The sequence below is a fragment of the Heloderma suspectum genome, chromosome 2 (assembly GCF_057233095.1).
Source record: "Heloderma suspectum isolate Gila_16-S chromosome 2, 16-S_ref, whole genome shotgun sequence".
In the NCBI taxonomy this organism is placed as follows: domain Eukaryota; kingdom Metazoa; phylum Chordata; class Lepidosauria; order Squamata; family Helodermatidae; genus Heloderma; species Heloderma suspectum.
Window position 1 is genome coordinate 116,110,406 of NC_139459.1, and position 22,539 is coordinate 116,132,944.

Sequence of the window (22,539 nt, forward strand, 5' to 3'; positions counted from 1 at the left end):
CGGATTGCAGCCTAAAGGGATCGCCATTTCGCTTGCCTGATCCTTGAGCATGGACAGGTCTATGATAGCCATTAAAAGGAGATAGATAGATAGATAGATAGATCGCAGTTCTAAGCAATCTTGCTCAGAAAAATGTCCATTAAATCTAGTGGGACTTCCTTCCTAGAAACTGGGTTTAGGATCGCAGCGTCAGTCACAGATGACAAAGGGCAAACAACAAAAGTTTCAAAATCGCCTCGAGACAAAACACTGGCTTAGGGTTCCTGTGGAGGACGCCGGACTCTAGAGTCTAGACTGGGTCTGTTTACACTGGCAGCTGCCGAGAGACCGCAATCATGTATCCATGATGCTTCTTTGTTATTCACGCGAAGGGCTCCTGCACCAACGCTCATCAGTCGATTTCAGCTTTCACAAGCCACTGTTGCGATTTGTCTGGGTCGGCGAACCATAAGGCACTTCAGCAGGATTTTAGAAGGCGACGCAGCGTAGCATTGATCACCATCCTTGGAAAAAATTACCTCAACTAATTCTGCCTGGGCTTCGGTGTCACAGTACTGAGGCCCAAGGCATAAACAGGTGTAAGAAAATAGAAACTGCGTGTATGCTACAGCCGCAGTTCACCACAGAGGAGGCGCGCTTAAGGACTCAATCCTATCCACGTTTGGACGGGGAAAAGTCCTGCAACTCCAGAAGTCCTATGGCTGGTTGGGAAATGTTGGGAGTTGTCGGGTCCCGTCCCCCCCCCCCCCCCCGTCTAAACATGGATAGGATTGTGCACTAAGTAATTTTAAAAGAAATTAAATAACGTAATTGTGCGTTAGACTACGGTCAATATTTTGGCTAAAATGAATTGTTACCAGCCTTCAATCCATAGGTGTGGCGAGAGAGGGGGTCGTATATGAATCTATTTTTATTTTTTTAGTTTACCTTTAGTCTGAATCATGTGCATATTTAGTGGTGGCCTCTCTTAAAAGTGTTTCTCAGAGACACTTCGTTTATGCAAAAAGCATGCCCCTTACATAAGGCATGAATCCCTCAGAAAGATCTTTAGCTTTCAAAATCTCTATTTTCAAATCGTGTATTTTCGGCCAGATTTCAATTTAACAGTCAACTAGCCCTTCGCATGAACACACTAAGAGAGGAATCCTTATACATGTTTATTTGGAAGCAAGAATCAGTGTTGAATAAGGCTTACGCCCTAGCGAGTGTGTTTAGGATTGCAGCCTAAAATCCAATACAACTCCAATACTCACTTTCTTGGGAGTAAGTTCCACTGAATTCCATGGGGCTTACTTCTGAATAGCCATGCGTAAGACATTACTACCACAGTGCAGTCCTATAAATGTCTTATGTACACGTTAGTTATACTCCCATGTAAATGTATAGAGGACTGCAGCCTTTTTTTTTTCTTTTTCTTTTTAAGAAATTCTTTCGGTAGTTCAAATGAAGCTCAAGACTTAACATTTGCAGTGCGTTCGAAACATTCTTTCATTCGACCCAACTGAATACATTTGGATGATTATAACCTAGCTGGGCATTTTTCCATCCCCTTAACCCGAATCCCCTTTCTAGTCATGTGAATTGTTGGTTGACTGTCTGCAACCACAACAGGTCTCAAGAAGGTAGCAGCAAACTAGCTGGCAACAAACTCTCGAACAGTGCCATCCTATATGCGTGTTTACTCAGAAGTAAGTCCCATTCGGTTCAGTGGGGCTTTCTCCCAGGTAACTGGGCAAGGGATTGCGGCGTAGTCCATCTAACTTCTCTACCATAGAAAAGTATGTTAGGGTTCTTGTTATTTGGGGGAGAGCGGGTGGGGCACATGCAGAGCATCTTTCCCCAAACCTATATTTATGCTAACAAAACGCAAGCAAAACAACGCCGGGGATAAATGTTCCCTATTTTAATACGCAAGACAGTACGGTCCGGGCGCATTGCCGAATGCCATTGCCACGGAGTTCTTAACCGAGGCGCTGTTCCTGCGCTCTCGCGTCCCGGCTCATCACCCCCCAAAGGTAGCGGGCCACGAGGGCGTGGCCCTCTTCTGCAGCCAGGTCAGCGGGGAGGCGGCCTTCGCGGTCCGGCAGGTCGAGCCGCGCTCCGCCCAAGCGCAGCGCCTGCAGGGTATCCAGGAACCCCGCGCGGGCCGCGTCGTGAGCCGGGAGGCAGCCGGTGGAGGGGTCCGGCCGGTTGGGGTCCGCTCCTCTCTGCAGCAGCAGCTCCGCCACTCTGGGGCTTCCCAGCTTCATGACCTGGAGGGGGAAGGAGAGGAGAGGAGCCGTCAGCCTGACTCCAGGACAGCGCTCCGCCCTGGAATTTGGCTTGTCCTGGTCGTTCCTTTCGTTCCGAATTAAAGCTGAGCACACAGAATGAAATCCAATCCGGGCTCACTCCGAAAAGACTCCGAATTAACAGCATTCTGGGATACGTAACAGATTTTTTATGTAATGCTTTCCCTACGATTCCGCCAGCGTTGTACTAGTTTGGGATTGGTGGCGGCGGGGGGAGAATTGCGTCGTATATTTTGTACGGGAGTTATTTTAAACAAATGAACAAAATGCTGAACGGTGACGTCAGCAACGTGTAGATTTCCCAATACTGACGTACTTAACAGCGTTAATTATGATGGCCTTTGGCTATTTAATACAAGTCCTGTATTAGACCGGTATACTGAGTTATGTCCAATGGGTTGTATTCAGTGTTAGTCTACCTTAAGTCCCTTTTATTTCAATGGGTCTACACAAAGTAGGATACAGCCCAATCTTATGCAAAGGTGTCTTCCAGCCTGTCCTACCTCACAGGGTTGGAGGTGCAGTCACACTGGTTTGTCACAGCATCTTTGCTCGCAAGCCAGGCATCGCCAGATTCAATGAAACTTCCTCGCCAGTGTGCATAGGCATTACCTGCATTTTTTGTTTGCACAACTAGCCATTCTAATAGGGGCTTGTACGTGTTTTTATTAAGTTAGGATCCAAATGTGTTTAGGGTGAGTGCAGACGAAGAATGGGAAGAAGAGACGGAACTAAGCAAAGGGAAATTTGTGGCAGTTTCAGCAGAATAGAACTGTTCAAGACCTCGGGTTGGATCTAAGTTTACTCATATTTAAAGGTTAGACCCACTGAAATCAATGGGACAAATTCATCTTGACTAACTTAACTCTCATTGATTTTAAGGGCACTACAATGACTGTGACTAAATCTGGATCCAACCCAATGGGTTTTGGCAAAACTAACAGTGCAGTCCTATACAGGTCTACTCAGGTGTTAAGTCCATTAGTTTCAATGAATATAGATAGGGTTGCAGGCTAAGGCCACAATTTTTATTTTTAGGTGTGTTTTTTAAGAAGCTACCATCCTATGCACACTTCCCTGAAGGCAAATCTCATTGAACACCATGACACTTACTTCTGAGTAAGCATGTATAGAATTGCACTATTATAAAGTGCTTATATGTCTTTTCAAGCAATGTGCGCCCAAGGCAGCATACAAAGGACAGTCCAAAGTAAGCATGCCTGAGGTTCAAGTCCCACTGAACTCAAAGGAACTTACTTTTGAGTAATTTTGCATATAGGGTCAGGCTGCATCTCTGTCCAGCCAGGGATTGACTGGCTCAATTGCAAATGGAATGCTTTAACCAAACCAGACATTAGGTCTTGCATGATAACATGAAGATACTATTGGAAAAAAATACTTGACTTCCTTTGCATCCATGCTGTTTAGGGTCACAATGGACAAGGGCACAGTCTGAAGGCACAGGAGGCAGCCACCTTGCTGAAGCTAAGCAGGTCTGGGTCTGGTCAGTGCTTGGAGGGAAGACCACCTGGGAACTACATGTAAGCCACCTTGAATTCCATGATGGAAGAAAGGTGGGATATAAATGTAATAAATAAATAAACATGGACCATATCAAAGTGAGGCAGAGTCCTAGGGGTTTTGAGGGGAGTCATTTAAATCTCTCCCCTTGAAATCCTGGAAAGTTTGCCACAATACCAGTGTAATCCAAAGATGCCTACTCAGAAGTAAACTTCACCATGTTCATTGGGGCATACTCCCAGGTAAGAGTGTAATTCTGGCTAAAGGTGCAAACAACTGGGCTGTGATGTATAACTACAGCAGGATGATGCCTTAGCTTTAAATAACAATGCTATCTTCCATTTGATCCTGGACATGTAGCACTTCCTTTTGTGTGGGTGTGCATCTCTGTGTTTTGGTGTTTGAACCTCAGATCCCACTACTGCCTTGCACCAACTACTAATCTCTGAGCCCCATTAGTTTGCCATCAATGAAATGGGTGCAAAATGAAATGGGTGCATTCCTGGAGCAGAAAACTGCATCTGTTTAGAGGAGCAGTGTTATGTTTTAGAGCTCAGATCAGATCCAACTTCTGGCTCGTGCTTATGTTCTTGTAAGTTACTTTTATTTTAGCCTCACCAGGTTTGCCTTCCAGGAAACTGGTGTCTTGTGACTGGTCACACCTACCACTATAACCATTTTGTGAATGAGCAAGCTCCTTTTCCCATTTCATCCATTTTGTGATGGTGTCCAGGGCACACACTCAGACTATGCCCACCAGACCCCTGTACATTGTCTTCAGACATATTTCCCAGCCCTGCCTGGAGATACCAGGTAATTAAATTGAATCTGGGATTTTATTTTTTGAATGGAAGACATGTGCTCTACTATTGCCATTGAGCAGCTAGGTAATTTTAGACCCTGGACTTACTGGTCTTATAGGGGCCCCCTTTAGAAGGCCACATGCATTTAGTTGTGAAGCACACAACTGACTTTTCTCTTCTCTCTTCCCTGCCATTCCCATGCTTCAGAACTGCTTCTACATTCTACATATTAGAGAAAGAAAAGAGAGACAAAAAGAAAGAAGCCCAAAACACACCACTATTTGCCAACTGGGATTTTTTTAAAAAAAGAAATTCTCTGAGCATGTGCAGTTTTGCATTTTAAACACACTTAAATCATAGCACTTTCATGACTTCAGGAAGTTTCCCTCCTGCTGTCCTGATGCTAAACACATTTACTTGGGGAGAAAGTACAGTTTTGTTGTTTAAAAAGGGCTAATATCTTTTCAAACTAAATATAATAAAATCAGTGCAACTATGTAACTATGTACATACCCAGCTGATCACCGTCTGACTATAAAATGCTTTAAAAATAAGAAAAAAAAAGGATAGTGCAGTGACCAGCGTCATTCCTGCCTGGCCTGCTTGTGATTCTCTTCCCCTGCCCCCTCACCTACCTCTCCCTGGATGGACCTTTTGGGGGCTGCTAGGCTGTGGGGGCCCTGGACTTCTGTCTCCATGTCCAGTCCAGCCCAAGCTGCCCCACTGGCCCTGAGTTATCTGCTAACCTAGAAAATCTTTTCAAACTATACAAGGATTTTGAGAAAGGAGATTACCCAGAAATAAAATTTCCCCATACATTTGGCAGCACGCAGTTGTAGCTTTTTTAAAAATAGATGGTGAAGAAATACATTTGCAAGAAACTTCACGGTGGTAAATTAATATAAAATTAAGAATAAAATGTTCAGGAAAACTCAGAATCTTCAACACAGGATTTCTGTTGGGGAGGGCTGGGAAACACCTCCTTCCCCTTCCAGGCAGTTTTATTGCTTATGAGCATTTATATTTCAGATTATTATAGGAGTATTAATACAAATGCTCTTAATTTTTTCCAGCTTTTAAAACGTGGCGAATGCCAGCGAGGTAATAACCCTATGCCGCTGCCCTCCCCCCCCCCCGATTTACAAAGACGCCCTAGGTTCAGCAAATTCACTCGGAAATTAGGTCTGCTCCAGAACTTCCTAGGAGGGACTCGCCTGGTAGGGATGGGAGGACGTAGCTGATACAATGACCTCCCAAAGGAACCTGGCCATTTCGTAAGGTGATAACCACCCGAAAGTATTTCGTTACTTTATATATCATACATACATATATTTTAAAGGAAGCTATGTAATATTTTAACGGCCCCCCAGCCCCCTTTCTTCAAACACTACATAACAACCTCGAATATGTTTGACAGGGAAAGTGCTTCAGAGACCCATGAGATAAGGCTGCAGGTTAGCAAAATGGACGTCTTTTCTCAGCGCTTCACTTCAAATTGCGCAACAGCCCTGATGCACGGCAGCCTAGGGAAGGAAGGTCTCCGTTGCTTCGACGGCCGATTGCTTGGGGCAGGGCGTCCTCGATCAACGTGCTTAAGACCACTGTAGGCTTACGGAGGCGTACACTCTAATCGCCAACGGAACTTAAGGCAGGTTGATTAAGAGATAATTGGTATTTAGTAGGAGGATTCGTTTCTCCTATCACTTCCGAAGTTGGACTCAACTTTTTAGGAGAAAGAAAAAAAAAATCCCTCGTGGCCAAAAAATGTTCTAGTAACTATTATTTCAGATTCAATAGATTCAAATTCGGATTTTTTGAAATTTAATTTTTTTAGCTGTGGGTGGAAGAGAAAAGAAAAGACGGTAAATGATATCACCTTCCTTGGAATTCTTCCAAAGCGCTGGGCTAATTTCTCATAGCAAATATGTTTTCAGTGTTCAAAGGCTTGTTTAAAACAGCAGATAAAAGAAACCATCGGGTTTATAGCTGGGCGGGGGGAGAGGTTTCTGGCGGCAGTGGGGCTGCTAGGTCCACGCGTGCGGACCGCTTTGAGCCTCCCGTCAAAGCCCTGTCGCCCTCAGCATCCATTTTCTCGGACACACACCCTCGTTTTAGGGAACTTTCGTTGCGATGGCCCCCTCGGCCCTCGAGACGGGACGGGCAGCGACGCCTCGCACGCTTGGAAGGCGGCTCGCGCGCCAGCCAGACGCAAACGCCTCTACCTGAATCGCGCTCCTGCCATAGCAGTTGACCGCATTGGGGTCCGCGCCGCCCTCCAGCAGCCTGCGAACCTCGGCCAGATTCCCTGCGGCGGCCGCGCTGGTGAGCAGGTTGGCTCGACGGACCCCGCGGGCCTCCGCGTCCATCGCTGGAGCTCTGCCGTAATGGCAGCAGGAGAGGCGCACGCCGAAGCGAGGCCAGCCCTTCAGCAAAACGGAGGCGGTCACGTGAGGGGAGCACCACGTGACTCAAGCCCCGCCTCCCCCCGCGGCAGAGATCGCTGCTGGGGGCCGCCATTAATGGCACCGATCAGCGACGCTAGGCGCGGACCCTGCCCCAAGAGAGCCATGCAATCGGCGCCCCCCGCCCCCGCCCCCCCCGCAGTTCTAGGCTGAGGATGTGGGTAAACTGGGAAACGTTTTGCCAGTTCTCCGTGCAGTGAACCCTCCCCCTCCCCCACATCTTCGGAAGCAGAGATATTCTCGTTAATAACGCAACGCGTCCAAAAGGATAAGAAAACAAACTCCTAAGACAGAGCGTCTGATACAATCCGACAGAGGGTCTGATAAAAACAGCGAAGGAGACGAGCACAGCCGTCAGCTCTGCAGGGGAACAGAAGGTCCCACCCGCAGCACCCAAGGGAGATCCCTGGAAGAAGGGCTGAGCCCCCGGGGCGGCATGGCCGACGAGGCACCGGCGCCATCCCCGAGGTTCAGCCCGCCCAGGGCCAAGGCAGAGGCTGCTCTGGGAGAGCCTCCCGCTCGCTGCCTCTAAGTGGGAGCGGCAGCAGGGCTCCCCTGCACAGCCTCGGTGGCACGCCCTCGGTACACGCGTGTCGCTCTCAGCGTTTTCTCCCTCGAGTTTGGCGCTCCGCCGAAATGGCTGCCCTAGGCAGCCACCTGCGTGGCCTCTGCGGATGGGCTGCCCCCGGCTGAAGGGGAGGGAGGCTCGAACCTCGAGGGGACGGCTGCCCAAGTGCCGCTGCCCACGGGTAGTATCCAGTGTTAGCCCTGCGCAGAGTAGTCCCATGGAAATGAATGAGGTTTGTTAGTCGCGACCCGTTAGAATGGAGTCCCAGTCATTCCAACGGCCGTGACTCACGGAAGTCTCATTCATTTCCGTGGGTGGAGCAGCCCCCTTTTCCTTGGGGCCCCGGGGATCAGCGAGGCTACCGGGGTAGGGTTCTCTCCGCTTGTGCCAAACTAGTGGGGGAGTGTGAGGGAGGATTCGAAGGGGGGAGGACTCCCCTTCCTACGCTACACAGGGATCTATCCCGGAGGGGCTGGGGACGCACCACAGCATTTTCTTGTAGGTCTCAATAAACCCATGCCCATATGCATTTCTCCCACTGACAACTCTTGTACAGGTATTATGAAAGTATGTCTAAATCGCCTGAGTAGTTTGAAATTGACCACAGGAGGTGAAAATGACCACCTGTTCTTGCCGTGTTCAGAAGACCATCTGAAACATGGGAAGTAAGGTATACTTGTCTTGCTGTTATTTGTTCCGGGGTAAATCGTGGTAGTATCTCTTTGGAGTGGAAGATAATCCCCTTATTGGTTGGTCAGTGTACAGTGGTCCCACGTTTTCCAATGCTAGGTAAAGGGACGGGAGTCATAGTTTTGTCAAGTCTAGTCCCGAAGACTAGAAGGCTTCTCAGTCTGTAAGAGTTGCTGGAAGAGAGGGGATTTCACCAGGTGCTGTTCCCCGCCCCCGCTACACTGTATCACCATAAAGGGGGAACGTCTCACTGGACAGGATTTCCTCCTGGTTTGGACCTGGCAATCCGGACTAGGAAATCTTACAAAAGTATAGAATGCTTTATCGTATGCACATTTACTGAGAAGTAAACAAAACTGAATTAAATAGGATTTACTCCCCAAGTAAGACTCCATGGGGTGCAACTGCTCCTTCAGGTGCTTCACCTGTTTTTGCTTTTTCCTTCTTGGTTTAGAAAGCCATGCTGGGACAGTGGTACCTCTCCCCCTTGCAATCCTATTGATCAACATTAACTGAGAGGTGAGGTGAAGACTATTGATCACTTTAGATTTTGTTGGCGAAGGATTTCTTACAATCATCCTGCCACACATTCCTGCCCAATATGTTCCCATGTTGCACTTTGAGAATGTGAGATAATGTAGTTAAACTGAAAAACCTTTGTCAGCCTTGCCATTGCTGCATGACTTAGAACGTGCTTGCTGATGCCTGAAATGAAACTTACCTTTCATTATTATTATTGAACTTATATTTGAAGTGAAAAGGGAAGTTTCACTTCCGTCATAGATTAAGGCTACAACTTTCTTTGTGTTCGGAAAGATTAAAAGCTTAATTATGACTTGGAGAAAAAATAGTATAAAGGGAGCAATATTTTGCTTTTATATAATGGGCTGCTATTTTATAATGAAGATAGATAGATATATGTAGAGAGAGACAGAGAGAGGTTGGTGGAAAGCTACACAATAGCAAACCAACCAGGAGGCTCTGGATCCACTGTGGATGCCATCAGTCTTAATGTATATATAAGAAAGATATAAAGACTAACAACTGAGTATTCAAAAATATGTGTTTCACCTAACTGTTTCACCTTCTGCCCTCATCAGTAGCTGTGCTGTTCACTGGGTATCAGAAGTCAGGTATTCTCATACCCAGTGAACAGCACAGCTACTGATGAGGGCGGAAGTCAAAATTGTTAGCTGAAATATGTATTTTTGAATACTCTGTTGTTAGTCTTTCTGTCAGCTGCAGTCCTATGCACACTTACAAGGGACTTTTCTATCAATATCAGTGATAATTAATTCCAAGTATTGTATTATCTATTTGATATTTTAAAAAGCAAAGGCACTTGTGTTGGCCATGAGGGGAGAAAAATCGAAAATCCATATAGTGTAATACCTTCAATAGGCCAATTCAAAGATCATAAAAAATGTGCAGGCTTTCGATTTCTTCACATCTCTTTATCAGGCAAGGTATCACGTGGCAGAGCCCACTTTTAATGTCTGCAAAAGTTCCAGCTCATCTTAAAACTCCCACCATCCAGACATCCTGGCTACTACATCCACACAGCCTTTTCCCCCTCCTGTTCAGCCACCCACCAGCCTTCTTTTTGTGATGTCTTGCCTAATAAAGAAATCTCGAGAAATCGAAAGGCTGTACATTTTTTCCGGGATCTTTCAGTTGGTATGGCTACTTGATGTTATATATCGGTTGTTGTACAGATGCCTTTTCGAGCTGTGTTTGTTAATTTATTTTTCAAGTAAATCTGAGGTTTGGTTTGGCCATCCGTTTATGGGCTATGCAGTTTTATTTCCCTTCACTTCTCTCTTGCCAAAGGATATACGCTATATTCAATACTTCGGTAATTCTGGGGGAGGGGAGGGGAAGCACCTACACCTACATGTTTCTGTCAAGGTCCCAGAAAGGAAGGGATGGTACGCATTTATCCGAATTGGGAAGTGTTATACATCTAAACACCAGAGAGGAAGGAAGATAGCTCTCTGTGTTCCAGGAGGCTTCGCATTTCCCACGGGAGGATTAAAAAAAAGAAATTCTGGCGCTCTGGGAATGGAGATGAAAGTCACATCTGCTTAGGGTTGGATCCCATGCATGTTTAGACAGAAATAAGTCCTACAACTCCCAGCATACTGCGAGCACCCTGAGAACTGTAGGACTTATTTCTGTCTCAACGTACCTAGGAGTTTACCTTCAGCTGCAGGTTGCCAGCTGCTGAGAGGGACAGAGGCAAGTAGAACAGGAGAGTACTGTCCCATTGTGGATTTCTTTTCAGTTGCCCGGAGGTTGCCATTGTTGGCCTGAGGCGAGCACACCCCGTGGCCCACTTACTTCGGAGTAGTCCCATTGGCTTGCAAAAACTAGTCTAGAAGAAGTCGATAGCGAATTGCAGACGAAATCTGATCTATAGCCAGGGTTTAACTTGAAGCAGGATTCGATGTCTGTTTTCTTAAAGAAATATGAAACGTTAAGGACGCAATCCTATGCATGTTCAGACAGAAAAAAGTCCTACAACTCCCAGCATTCCCCAGCCTAAGAAGAGTAAAGGGACAATCCTATGCATGTTTAGACAGAAAAAGTCCTGTGGGACCTTTTTTTCTGTCTAAACATGTATGGGATTGTGCCCTAAGCGCTGAACATGTGAACAGTGCACTTAGGGTTGCATCCAACATTATTCCGACTTGGTGTAGACCCAATGAAATAAATGGGATCTAACTTAGGTATGACTAATTTAAGTCCCATTCTTTTCAGTGGGCCTACTCTAAGTAGGACTCACCTTAGCTACAATCTCACATTTTGTCAATGAGCCACCATAGTCAGCTTCCACACATTTCGGATTGGTTCCTAACGCTGACAGAGAATTCAGATGAAACATATCAATAGTGTTGGCTTAGGAAGTGTGTCTGGGTGGAGTGGATGGATAGTTTATTGGCCTTTTGGGGGGAGAACCTCCCGACCGGGTTAGAGTTACCAACGTTTTGTTTTAGGCTGGGCTCCTATGCCTTTAGCAGCCAAAGGACAGCTTGCAATAAATTGGTGAGTTCTTTTTCAGGAGGGAGATGCAGTTACAGAAAAGGACAATTCCGCACCTCCTTTCCTCTATCCTTACCCTAATGGGCTGCAAGTTTATGCAGAGTTATGTAGGGGGAAATCCCATTGAAAGTAGTAGGACTTACTGGCAAGTAAACACAAGGGAACAATTTAAAGCAAAATTAGAAGTCGGTTTCATTGAATTTAGCGAGATTTAACACTTTACCTTCCCCAGCCAGGAGTCCTTCAAGATTTGTGGAGAGGGGGATTATGGGAGTTGTAGTCCAACATCTCTGGAGGGCACCAGGTTGAACTCAGTGGTACTTACTGCTAAGTAAACATGCCTAAGATCGGGCTGCATGTCTTTCTCATCTTCCTCTCCTCTCCTCTCGGAGCTGAGGAGAGTAGGCCCCATGGAAGTCATTTCCGAAGAGACGTGTCTAGGATCCCACTGTAGTAGATAAGTCAAACCAGACCCCGTGTGGTGGGATGAGTAGAAGGCTGGACTTAGACATGGGTTCAAAAATCCCTAGCCATGAAGTGTATTGTCTGACTGCTGTATTTCAGCCTAGCCAGACTCGTAAATGGGGAGGAAAGGAAAGAGCGAGAAAGGGACCATGGATGCCTCTTTGAGCTCCTTGAAAGAAGTTCTGAATAATAAATTAATAATAATACTAATATTAATAACAGAAGATCTGAATAATAATGATAATGGAAGCTATTATAGATCTGTGTATATAATATATATACACACACACACACACACACACACACATTCATAAGTGAATCGGAAGTCACCTCAACCTTAACGGCACCCCAGCTTGAAAAATGTCCCATCCCCCAGCCTTCTTCAGGGGAAAAAAAAAAGACTCCAGGGTTCTTCACACCATCTGATCAAAAACGACGCCATTACTTTCGTTGAGGTGGATAGAGATTCCAGCGGACTGCTTTAAACACTGAACGTTGGGTTCAAATATACCAGATACTGACACTATATTATGGCCTTTGTGCTTTAAGCAGGGAAAGTGACTGCAGCAATCCTTCAGAAAGAATCCAATAAATGTGTCATAAATATCTGGACTTGGACCCAGAATTAATGAAGTGTAGGCCCATTGCAATCAATGGGATTTACGTTAGGTCATGACTAACACAAGTCCCACTGATTTCAGTGAATCTCCTCTAAGGGTGGCTAAATCTGGATCCGACCACTGGTGGGATTTTTTGGCCTTGTTTTGCTTTGTCGTCCGTTTCCCTTGGAGCGGCGCTAAGCTGGGCACCCTGGAAGCCAGCGGCGCTGACTTCTGAATCAGGTTGACAAAGCCGTTCGTCGGAAGGAAATGTATGGAAAAAGGACGGGGCTTTTCGTTCCAAATAAATGAGCAGAGGGGATCCAGCTGCCTGCGGCTGTAGTAGGGCGAGATGCTCTGGACTGTTGTTTTCAAGTGGGCCTACATTTGAAGAGGGCTGAGGAGGCCTTCGGGGAAAGGAGCGCTCCCGCCGCCATCATCCAGAGCAGCCTTCCCCAACCTGAGGGCCTCCAGATGTGTTGGACTGCATCCCCCATCATTCCCAGCCAGCGTGGCCATACTGGCTGGGGTTGATGGGAGTTGTAGTCCAACAGACCTGGAGGCCACCAGGTTGCGGAAGGCTGATCTACATACTGAGGGTGCAATCCTATGCATGTTTAGACAGAAAAGAACTCCCGCAGATCCCAGCCTTCCCCAGCCAGCACCGGGACTTGTAGGAGTTCTTTTCTGTCTGAACATGCATAGGATTGCGCCTTAAAGGGAGGCGGTAGAACGCAGGGGAGTTTGCAGCCGTTCCGTGATCTGCGAAGAGGAGAAAGAAAGGAGCGTCTTAAGGTTGCCAGATGTCTCTCACGCCTCGAGATCCCAGTTCCACGAAATGAGACGGGAGTCGGTCGTTTGAGGATAGGCAAGGAACGACGATCCTTTCGGGCTTACACAGAACACGCGCGGCCCCTGTGAACCACTCATAATTCCGGTGGTTACGGTCTAAGGTCCCGCACTCGAACGAACAGAAGAACATGATGTGAGGATGACGTGAAGATGTTCTTAGACAATGAACAAAAGGACACTCTTTAAGAACTGAAGAGCAGCTGTGCTGCTGGATCAGACCAAAGACCCATCTAGTCCAGCGTTCGGCCAAACAGATGCCCCAAAAGGAAGCCCTCAGGCAGGACAGGAGCGCAACTGCACCTCCCTGCTGTGGCCCCCAGCAACTGGCATTCAGAGGCAGGTTTAGGGCTGAAGTGGGAACTCGGCTCTTCTGAAAATCAGGCGGTGGGAGTGATCTTAAAATGCCCACCTGACAAGGAGTCCCTGTGAGATCGCCCTTCGACAGGGGGGCTTGTGCGCTACTCTCAGCTCCTTGGAGGAAGTGGCAGGATTGCTACTGGCATTCATATTCTTCTCTTTATCCTATAGACCAGCCTTTCCCAGCCTGATTCCCTCCAGATGTCTTGGACTACATCTCCCATTATCCTTAACTATGCTGGCAGGGACTGATAGGAGCTGCAGTCCAAAACATCTGGAGGGCACCAGGTTGGGGGAAGGCTGATATAATAAAATAAGAGCGAAGTCATCATCCGAGTGTGGTTCCTGATGCAGCCAAAATGCGAATGGCAGCAGTAGGCCTCTCTCAAGCCAAGGGAACGTATGCAAACGAAGAAGCAGTTGGCAGGAATTCGCTGGTTTGTCCTGCCACCAGGAACTTAGTTACATCTTTGACTGGGAGCGGGGAACCCGAGGATCCTGGTCTCAGACCATTGTAAGATTTGGAAATGAATGAAATGGCCGGCCTTGTCAATTACATGGCCGGCCTTGTCAATTACATGGGACAAGAACATCAACAGCAGAAAGAAAGCACCCCGAAGTCCCACTGATTCAACAGGAGAGCTTAAGGGCGTGCACCAGTTTCTCTCCCACTGAAATAAAATGGGCTTACACATACTTGGTTGGATCGTGGCCAGGGTTTCTTGACATTTCTTGTATGTTGTTGGAAAGTGATTGGCAAGTTAAGCTATTCCGTTAGCAGAATGTATCTTTAGCCAAAGAAGGCTGCAGTCTCTACGTCAGTCAGAGGAATAACTCCCAGCCCCATCTACGTCTGTGGGGGTCCCTTCTGAGTTAACTCCGCATAATTCGAATATAGTGTTCGCTCCATATAATTCGAAGTACTTCGCTTAGAATTGCAGTCTCTTCAGCTACGTTGGTTCGAGTTCAACTCCCTGGCCAGTGGAAGCTGGTGGCGCCGATTTCGGTGGGGCTATAAATCCATTCTGGGTTTCAGTCAGAACCAGCCAGAACTCTAAAGGAGCTAACCAAAGGTCTTAACCTGTTTTGGGGATATGGTTCAGCCCTTGTATAGCTCCTTTAGAGTTCTGGCTGGATCTGACTGAAACCCAGAATGCATTCATAACCCCACCGAAATTGGAGCCACCAGCCTTCAGTGTCCCTGGTCCATGTCGGTTTCTTGGAAATACGCCTCACATGAGTTCAGGGAACCAAGGGCCAAGATATGGCTGTAAACGGGTCTAGCAGTTACGCCTTTTTTCTTTTTTCTGCTCTAGACTAGGTGCAGGGTCCCAATCCAGATCGAGACCCTAGCCTGGAGGATAGCGGAGCTTTCAAGATCCGAATCGGCCCCTCCGCGCCCACATCAAGAGTAAAAATGAAAATAACTGCTAGACACACATTTAAAGTCATGTCTGCTTTGGCCCGTACTTCCAAGAGATGTGTTTTGGACCGGATTGGAAGGGTAAGAGTCCTGGCCCAAGCCAAGTTAAGTCCCAGTGTGTTTTACACTTACATCCGAGAGGCAAGTCAGAATCTCTGTGCTGCAGGGCCACGGATCTCGGATCTTTTTTCGAGTGCGGGGCGGGGGGCGCTCCTACGTGGGGCTCAACCCCCCTTCTTCCTTCCCACTCATTGAGGGGCCCTTGTCTCAACAATATATCCCTGAGCGCATACGGTTTTCTGGATCGGCTATAGTTGGGCAACTCATACGACCCCTGCTGTTCCTTTTGCCTTAACAGGACTACTCTAGAGTAAGCGAGTGTCCCCTTTCAGAAGGGCTGAAATGTCGGATGTCCTACACTTTCCGGTGAGAATAAACTCAGCAAGAGAGGCTCCGACACTAGGAAGGCCCCACTAGTCTTCTCCTTAAGTTCCTCAATCAAGCAGGCGCGTTTGAAATTTTGCATATATCACCCACACACACACACACAGAGTATATACAGAGAAACTGAGCCACACCGCGATGGTCGTGAATAACTTAATAACACTCCAGGAATAAGATTCAGTCATCACACATCTAAGGGGATCTCCCCTCCTTTTTGCACGGCTTATTCTCCCCGAAATTTATTTCAGGCCCACCCTCGTCTGGTCTTTTTCAAAACAAAATAACACAAATACGGAAGGATGAGGCATCGAATAGAGAGGATCGCATGGTTGTCTTTCGGTATTTTAAGGTTGTGTTTCGTTCATAAACTTTACCCCTGCTACGAGATCGGCTGCACTAAGTCTTCCCAGCAACTCATTTCTGTAACAGAAATGAATACATCCAAGTTGCTGCCCCCCCCCCCCTTTCAAGCACGTGTGCGATATCGCTCTGCTGGCAGGACCAGCAGCCATATTAAACTTTAGGAAATGGGGTGTGTGAGGCTGATGCCTTTTCCCCTTGGTCGACCATGCCTCTTTCATCCCCCCGTTCAGGTGTAATGCATTGCTATGGAGAGAGGGGACTCGCAAGCCCTCCCCCCGCCCTTTTTGAGGGGGTAGGGGGTGATCGCAGTGGTACAGAGGTAATGTTAGGCTTGGACTTTAGTCTAAACTCCAACCCCCACAGATGGTAATGTGCATTACTTCAAAATGTTTGGGGGCCCTCCCGCTCATTTTGCTGAGAGGGGCCCTTGTCTTCTGCCCCCAAATCTGACCCTGAGGGCACCACTGCCCGTACAGAATAGCTACTGCACTATACTCCCCCCCACCCAATTTGGCTCCATACACAATTAAGATAGGGGAACACACACACACACACACACTCTTCTACAGGCCTTTGGATGGATCTGCAGATATGCTGGGGTCCTTGATCTCCCTCCCTCTACCCCAAATTCTCAGGCCGACTCCTCGGAATTCTTAAAGATGATGAGATACACATTGTCAAACCCAGCCCCCACCCTCCCATCGCTGAAAACCTCCCCCTTCGTTTCGATGGAGGTGTGTGCGTGCGAGCGTGCGAGCGAGCGAGTGTGTACAAGGGGCGGTGGTGGTGATGGTGGGGGAGAATAACACTCTCCAGCAGACATAGTTCTCTATTGAAGTGACTTCACTTCAGAGAAGGTGTGTGTGTGTGTGTGTGTGTGTGTGTCTGAGAGAGAGAGAGAGAGAGAGAGAGAACGAACACTCCTTGTGCGCCAAACATTCTTAGGGAAGAAATGGGGCGGATACTTCTCCGAACCCACGCGTCTCTGGATCGGGACCATGAGGTGGACTACTCGGGCCAGCCACTTCGGTACAACCCAAACCGGTCCTGGTGATTTGATTTCTGCACGGCCCAGTTAGGACTAGGACCAGAGGCGCAGGAGGCCCAATCCTAAGTAGTGCCATTGCTCAGAAGCAAGTCCGCTGACATCAGTGGGATTTACTCCCAAGGAAGTGTGCCTATAAATAAAAGCCCAGAGTTGCAGTCTTAAACTTGCTTACTACGGAGTCAGTTATCTCATTGCAGTCATTGGGGTATCCCTCTCCCAACAAGTTTAGGATTGCGCTGAAAGGCTATTTAGGAAGGACAAAGATTATAAACGAAGGAAAAACAGCGCAATCCTAGGATTTCAATGGATTTAGGGGAGGGGGGCTAACTCCTCAGACGATCTGGCTGACAACAGATTGCCGATTTCAGTGGGACGTTAGATTTGCTTAAAATGTATTTGATCAGCAGCCAAGTTATTATTAAGGTTAGTCAAGTAATGTTTCCTAGAAGCCAAAAATCTGTAACAGGAATCCATATATTCCAAAGAAAAGCTGTATTAGTCTAGTGAAGCAAAGGCAGTAGAGAATCTTGCAGCATTTTAAAGACTAACAGTGCAATCCTAGTGTGTTTAGTCAAAATTAGTCCCCCTGAATGCAGTGGCACTTACTCCCAGGTAAAAGTTATGCAGAACCATAGCTTCACGCACACTTACACAGGGACAAGCCCCATTAAATACTGACTTCCAAGTAAGCATGTATAGGATTGTGTTGAGACACATGTATTGTGGCACAATCTCATAAAGAGCCGATTGATTGATTGCATTTCTATACCGCCTTTCTGAAGCCAACCAAGGCAGTTTACAAAAAATTCAGAAAAGAAAAGCCATAATCAAATAAGAACATAGTAAAACATTAAAGAAACAACCTTAAAAAGCCGTAACAGCCATTTTGGTTGAAATGGGGTTACAAAACAAAACCCCAACCACCTTCAAGCTGCAATCCTATACACACATACACACCTACTCTGGGAGTAAGACCCCATTTAATCCAGGAGACATATCTAAGATAGTGGTCTTTAAATAAATAGGTAAACTTTCATATAATACAAATAGGTCTGTAACTACATAGTAAAAAACAAAAAGCAAACAACCCCCCCCCCCCAGTGGATTTCAGAATATGCCTCTTGATTTCCAAAGATTATACTATCTGTCTTCCTTCCCTTGGAATGCCCTACTTTCTGTGCTTTCAGATAGCGATCATTTTCTTACAGAAGAAGAAAAGAGAACACACACGAACACACACACACACACACACACACACACACACGATCAAGCGTCATTTCAATGGGAGAGTTAAGCATGTGGTTAGATTTCCCCACTGAAACAAAAGATATTCAAAAGTGGCTCATTTATAAAGGTATAAATTTATAAAGGTATAGCCCCTGCTTATTACCAAAAATAAGACTCGTTTGGCAGACTGGGGCACCTAAAATGGCAGGAGGAATTCTCGGCAAATGATCAGAACTGTTACACCATTTTTTATGCCAACGCATGAGAAGGGTGTGTATGTGCAGGGCGTGTGTATGCTTGCTTATAGTGACATTTGGGGGCTCATTGTGTTACGAATTACAGGGTTCTTGAAAATTTACTGAAAAGGAATGCAGTATTAGTTAGAAAGACCCTTGTCAGTTACAGTGGGGGAAATCTCAGTCCCAGGACTTAATCCCTCTGTTTTTCTTTCCCAATCTGCTTTATTTAGTTTTACGTTTGTATTTCTGCTCCCAGAGTTTCATGCTTTCTATTGTGAATGTCCCAGATAGTTTTTTCAGAGAACCTAACCCTAAACCCGTTTCACAGGAGGCTATGGTAAGTGGTAAAAAAAATTACCACTTTCCATGGAGAAGGCAAGGCAAACGTTCCTGCTGAAGGAAATTAATTAGAATAAACCATGTCTAAAAGTTGCTGGACAGAAATAAGACCCAATCATTAGTGAAAACCCTTTTTAAAATTATATGTGGGCCTCAGTTTGGATAGAATGGATTTTTAACAATAACGTGGAAAGAATACATTTGTGTATGCACTGAATAATATAGAAAAATGCAAAAGATCAACTTCGCACAAGATGAGAAGGAAAACATCAACAGTGAGCTGAATCGTTCACATCTATTTCTGTCATCACAAAAATGGAGTTCATATACAGACGAGGTTGTCTCCCAGAGAATGTTTTGAGGCAGTTTTAAATTTTCATGGTTTGCTCCCTCCCTTTTGCACCCTCAGGGTAGTATAATACTATCTTACAAAAACCGCTGTAGATACTTCACGATTTTGATGGTCAAAGGAAGCTTAATTTAGTGGAGCCTCGTGTAGGGCTCCACTCAATCACAAAATAAGCCAGCATGCTTTAGTATGTATAGGCCTACCTATCTAGGAATAGAAAATAAAGAAGCAATCCAGTTTTTGAAAGGCCCTATGATGAGCCACAGCTGAAAAAGACATAAGTATGCAGGGATTTTGGAGGGGGATTTTTTGGGGTGGTGGGGGCTTTGTAATATTATGAAAATGATTTGTAGCCCCATTTTTCACCTTTGTCTTGGTAACTTAAACTGTTTAATACAGCTTTCTCTAAATGAACAGTCTTTCTTGGAAGAGTGTCTCAAATTGTAATTGCAAAATTATCCACCTCCGTGTAAGCAGGCATTTCTACAAATGGAATTATTGGAGATATGTGTATATCCCGATTTATTTTTTTTTTAACACACACACACACACACACACATATATACACACAGGCAGAATGCAAACACTTCAGTGAAATCGCCTTTTCCACACAGGCTGAACAATAACCGATAGGTCGTCTCCTCCTTCTACTGTTCACGACTGGGAAACACAATAGATTTATTTCCAGATTTTCAAATTCAAGATCTCACTAGTTTAAAGCAAGCAAACAAAATCCTGGCCGAGGAGAGAGCAGAAATTCACGGGGGTCTAAGAACGCCACGATCCCTTCGAGAAAGGAAAGTGGCAGATTCGAATGTGCTGGGCACTCAGAGCTGCTCTTCCTTGTCTGTACAATGCAGAGCTCGGAGGCGATCGGAATGAGCCAGTAGAGGCAGGCCCCCTGGGCTGGCGGTGGCCCCCTGGGCAGGTGGTCGGCATTCCCTACCTGTTCTCGGCTGGGGGGCCAGGCTCGGCGGCTCGGCACTGACAGCACCGCTTCCTCACAATCAGCACCAGAGAGTGGCGCAGAGGCCTGCTCCTTTGAGGATCCCTCAGTATGTCCCGGATGAGCTTCAGCAAAATGGGCTTCAGGAGGCGTGGAAGCTTCCTGGGCCGAGCGCATCGGATGGCGCATTTGACTCTCCTGCCCATGCCGCCGGCGAGTTCGTCGGGGACGGGACGGGTCGGGGAGCGCGTGGCGAGCTGCCTCGATGCCCGAGAGGTCTGATCATAACGACATCCGGGGGGGGGGGAGGGAGGGGGAGAGCGGGGAGAGGAGAGGAGGGGAGGGGAGGGGGCGCTCGTGGTTCCAGATTCTTGCACAAACAGGTTTGGCTCCGTGGCATCGGGCCAGCCCAGAAGACGATCCCGAGTCGGAGCAAGTGGTTCCTCTTCCGCTCCGCCCCTCCCTCCAGATCTCCCCAGGTTGCTTTAGTCAGAACTGTGACAATGACAAGGGGAGGGGGAAAGTGATTGAATGAGATCCATCCGTCCACCCCCCTCTCCCTCCCCCCTCCCCCTCCCCCTCTCCCCCCTCCCCCTCCATTCTCTATCACCACCAAAGGACCACCTCCGTTTTCCTTTGCACAGTCAAAAGCGAAAACAAGCATCATAAAAAAAAAACACAGAAAACCCTCAACCCATCGGACGCGAGCCAATCAGGTTCTTTGTTTATTTTCGACAAAGCTTTTAACGATCCTGCCTTGGGGGGCGGGGGGGGCGGGGGCAGTGCGACTGTAAGCCACGCGTGGCCGTGGCAGCGCCGGGGAGAGGCGTTCGTTCTCCCTTAAGGACTCTGAGCGGCGGACTGCTCACTTGCTGTCCCCGCTCCCTTCTCACGTGTGCCGATGTCATTTTATGTATTCCTGCGCGCACTTCTGAGGTTCATCTGGGCATCGGGCGTCCCCGATCTCCTCCCCTCAAATTACCCCGATCGCCTCCCCTTAAAACCCAAACCGCCCTATAATAAAAGGGAGGCGGGCTGAGGACTAGCCAATCGGAGCGGGGCTGGAAATAGCGGGCAGCCGCGCGCCGAATGAGACACAGATCTCGCCCCTATTTGTTGCAGCCTCTGTCCGTTTCCGCGTTTCGGCGACTATTTGAAACGAGGCGGCGCTGTCAATAAACCGGGAGGAGGGGCGGGAGCGCAGCGGAGAAGTTCGCTTTTAACTTCCCAATTCTGGGCCACTGATTCCCCCCCCCCCCGGCGCGCAATACAAAGCAGCCGTTATCGGTTCAGAGGAAAATGCCGCTTCGGGGCTGGATCACGGCTGCAGAGCGCAGAGATGGGTTCAGTTTAGTTTTCGGTTTGCAGCCAGCCAGCCGGCCGGCCGGCGGAGTTTGCATCACAGCGCGTCAGCGAGCATCTGCCGCGGGAGGCTCAGGTGGGCGTGTGTCTCAGGATGGTCTGGGGGATCATTTTTGCAAGAGAACTGAAAGCCCAAGACATATTATCTGCCGCTCAAGTGTGCGTGCATATATATAAATATCTATTTATCTCCCACAACACGCGCTCTCTGTACGTTTTTACCCGGCGACTTTTTAGCCGACCAGAGATCCAGCAATCCACCTGAGGTCTATTCTTTTCTCAGGAGACCTGCTTACTTAAACGGCGCGGCCTACCTGCAACAATCTGAAGAGGCGGGGTGGGTCGGTCGATCGATCCATCATCGCGCAGCAAGATCGCTAGATCCTTTCCGTTGCTTACGCTGAGCAGAAAGAAAGCGAGCGAGCGAGACGCCCCTTCCTAGTCTTGCTTGGAGGTAAGAACTGAATCGGCGCCTTCATTCTTAATTTAGGTCCCGGCGTAGTTAGCTATATTTTGCTGCTGCTGCTGTTTTGGCAAGCCGGTTATCAGGGAAGCCAGAAGAAAGGAAAGCAAATGGAGAACATCCATTCTGATCACTTACACCTCCTACGCCCTCGCTGTTCTGGTCAGTTACAGCTGAGGGGGAAACTCAAGAAGAGATCCGTTGGCTACGGTGTCAGATAACCTGTGAGAAGGTTTGCTTTTAGGATTAGACAGACGACTCTCCGTCAGAAAAAGGAGGACTTCCTGGTCCTCGGGTAGATTCTCACCAGCTGGGCGTGTCGTGTCTTAATGTTATTCCTATTATGCAACGTGTATTATTATCGACAGTGGCGAGGAAAGCTGGAAAGACCGCATAATAATAAGCTGCCTTCTGCTACAGTACAACAATAACAAAAAGCTATGAATAACATTTAGACCACAGATCGAATGAGTGTAGAATTCTAACTCAAAAAGCCTGCACTGAGTAAAAACAGGATTTTCAGATGTATAATTAGAGGGTCTATTAATCTGTCAGCTTCCTGGCAGCCGATTCCAATATTTTAAATTATTTTATATGAGAGAGGTTACTTTAAATATTATTACATTATTTTAAATGAGACAGGTTTGACCCAAGCCTGCTCAGGAGTTCTAACTCTAACCCATGGT

At 47.2% G+C, this 22,539-nt stretch overlaps 1 protein-coding gene across 1 annotated transcript; it reads right to left on the reverse strand.

The window, feature by feature from the left end:
• Window positions 1-1,888: 1,888 nt before the first annotated feature.
• On the reverse strand, window positions 1,889-22,014 carry LOC146352651 (uncharacterized). Its single transcript, XM_084829672.1, has 8 exons — window positions 21,705-22,014; window positions 20,029-20,523; window positions 13,256-13,448; window positions 11,703-11,825; window positions 10,524-10,644; window positions 7,937-8,037; window positions 6,838-7,038; window positions 1,889-2,252 (listed from the first exon to the last, which is right to left on the reverse strand). Exons 2-8 carry the CDS (start codon window positions 20,232-20,234, stop codon window positions 1,962-1,964), a joined length of 1,236 nt encoding a protein of 411 aa, XP_084685798.1. The 5' UTR covers window positions 20,235-20,523; window positions 21,705-22,014; the 3' UTR covers window positions 1,889-1,961.
• Between the last annotated feature and the right edge of the window lie 525 nt (window positions 22,015-22,539).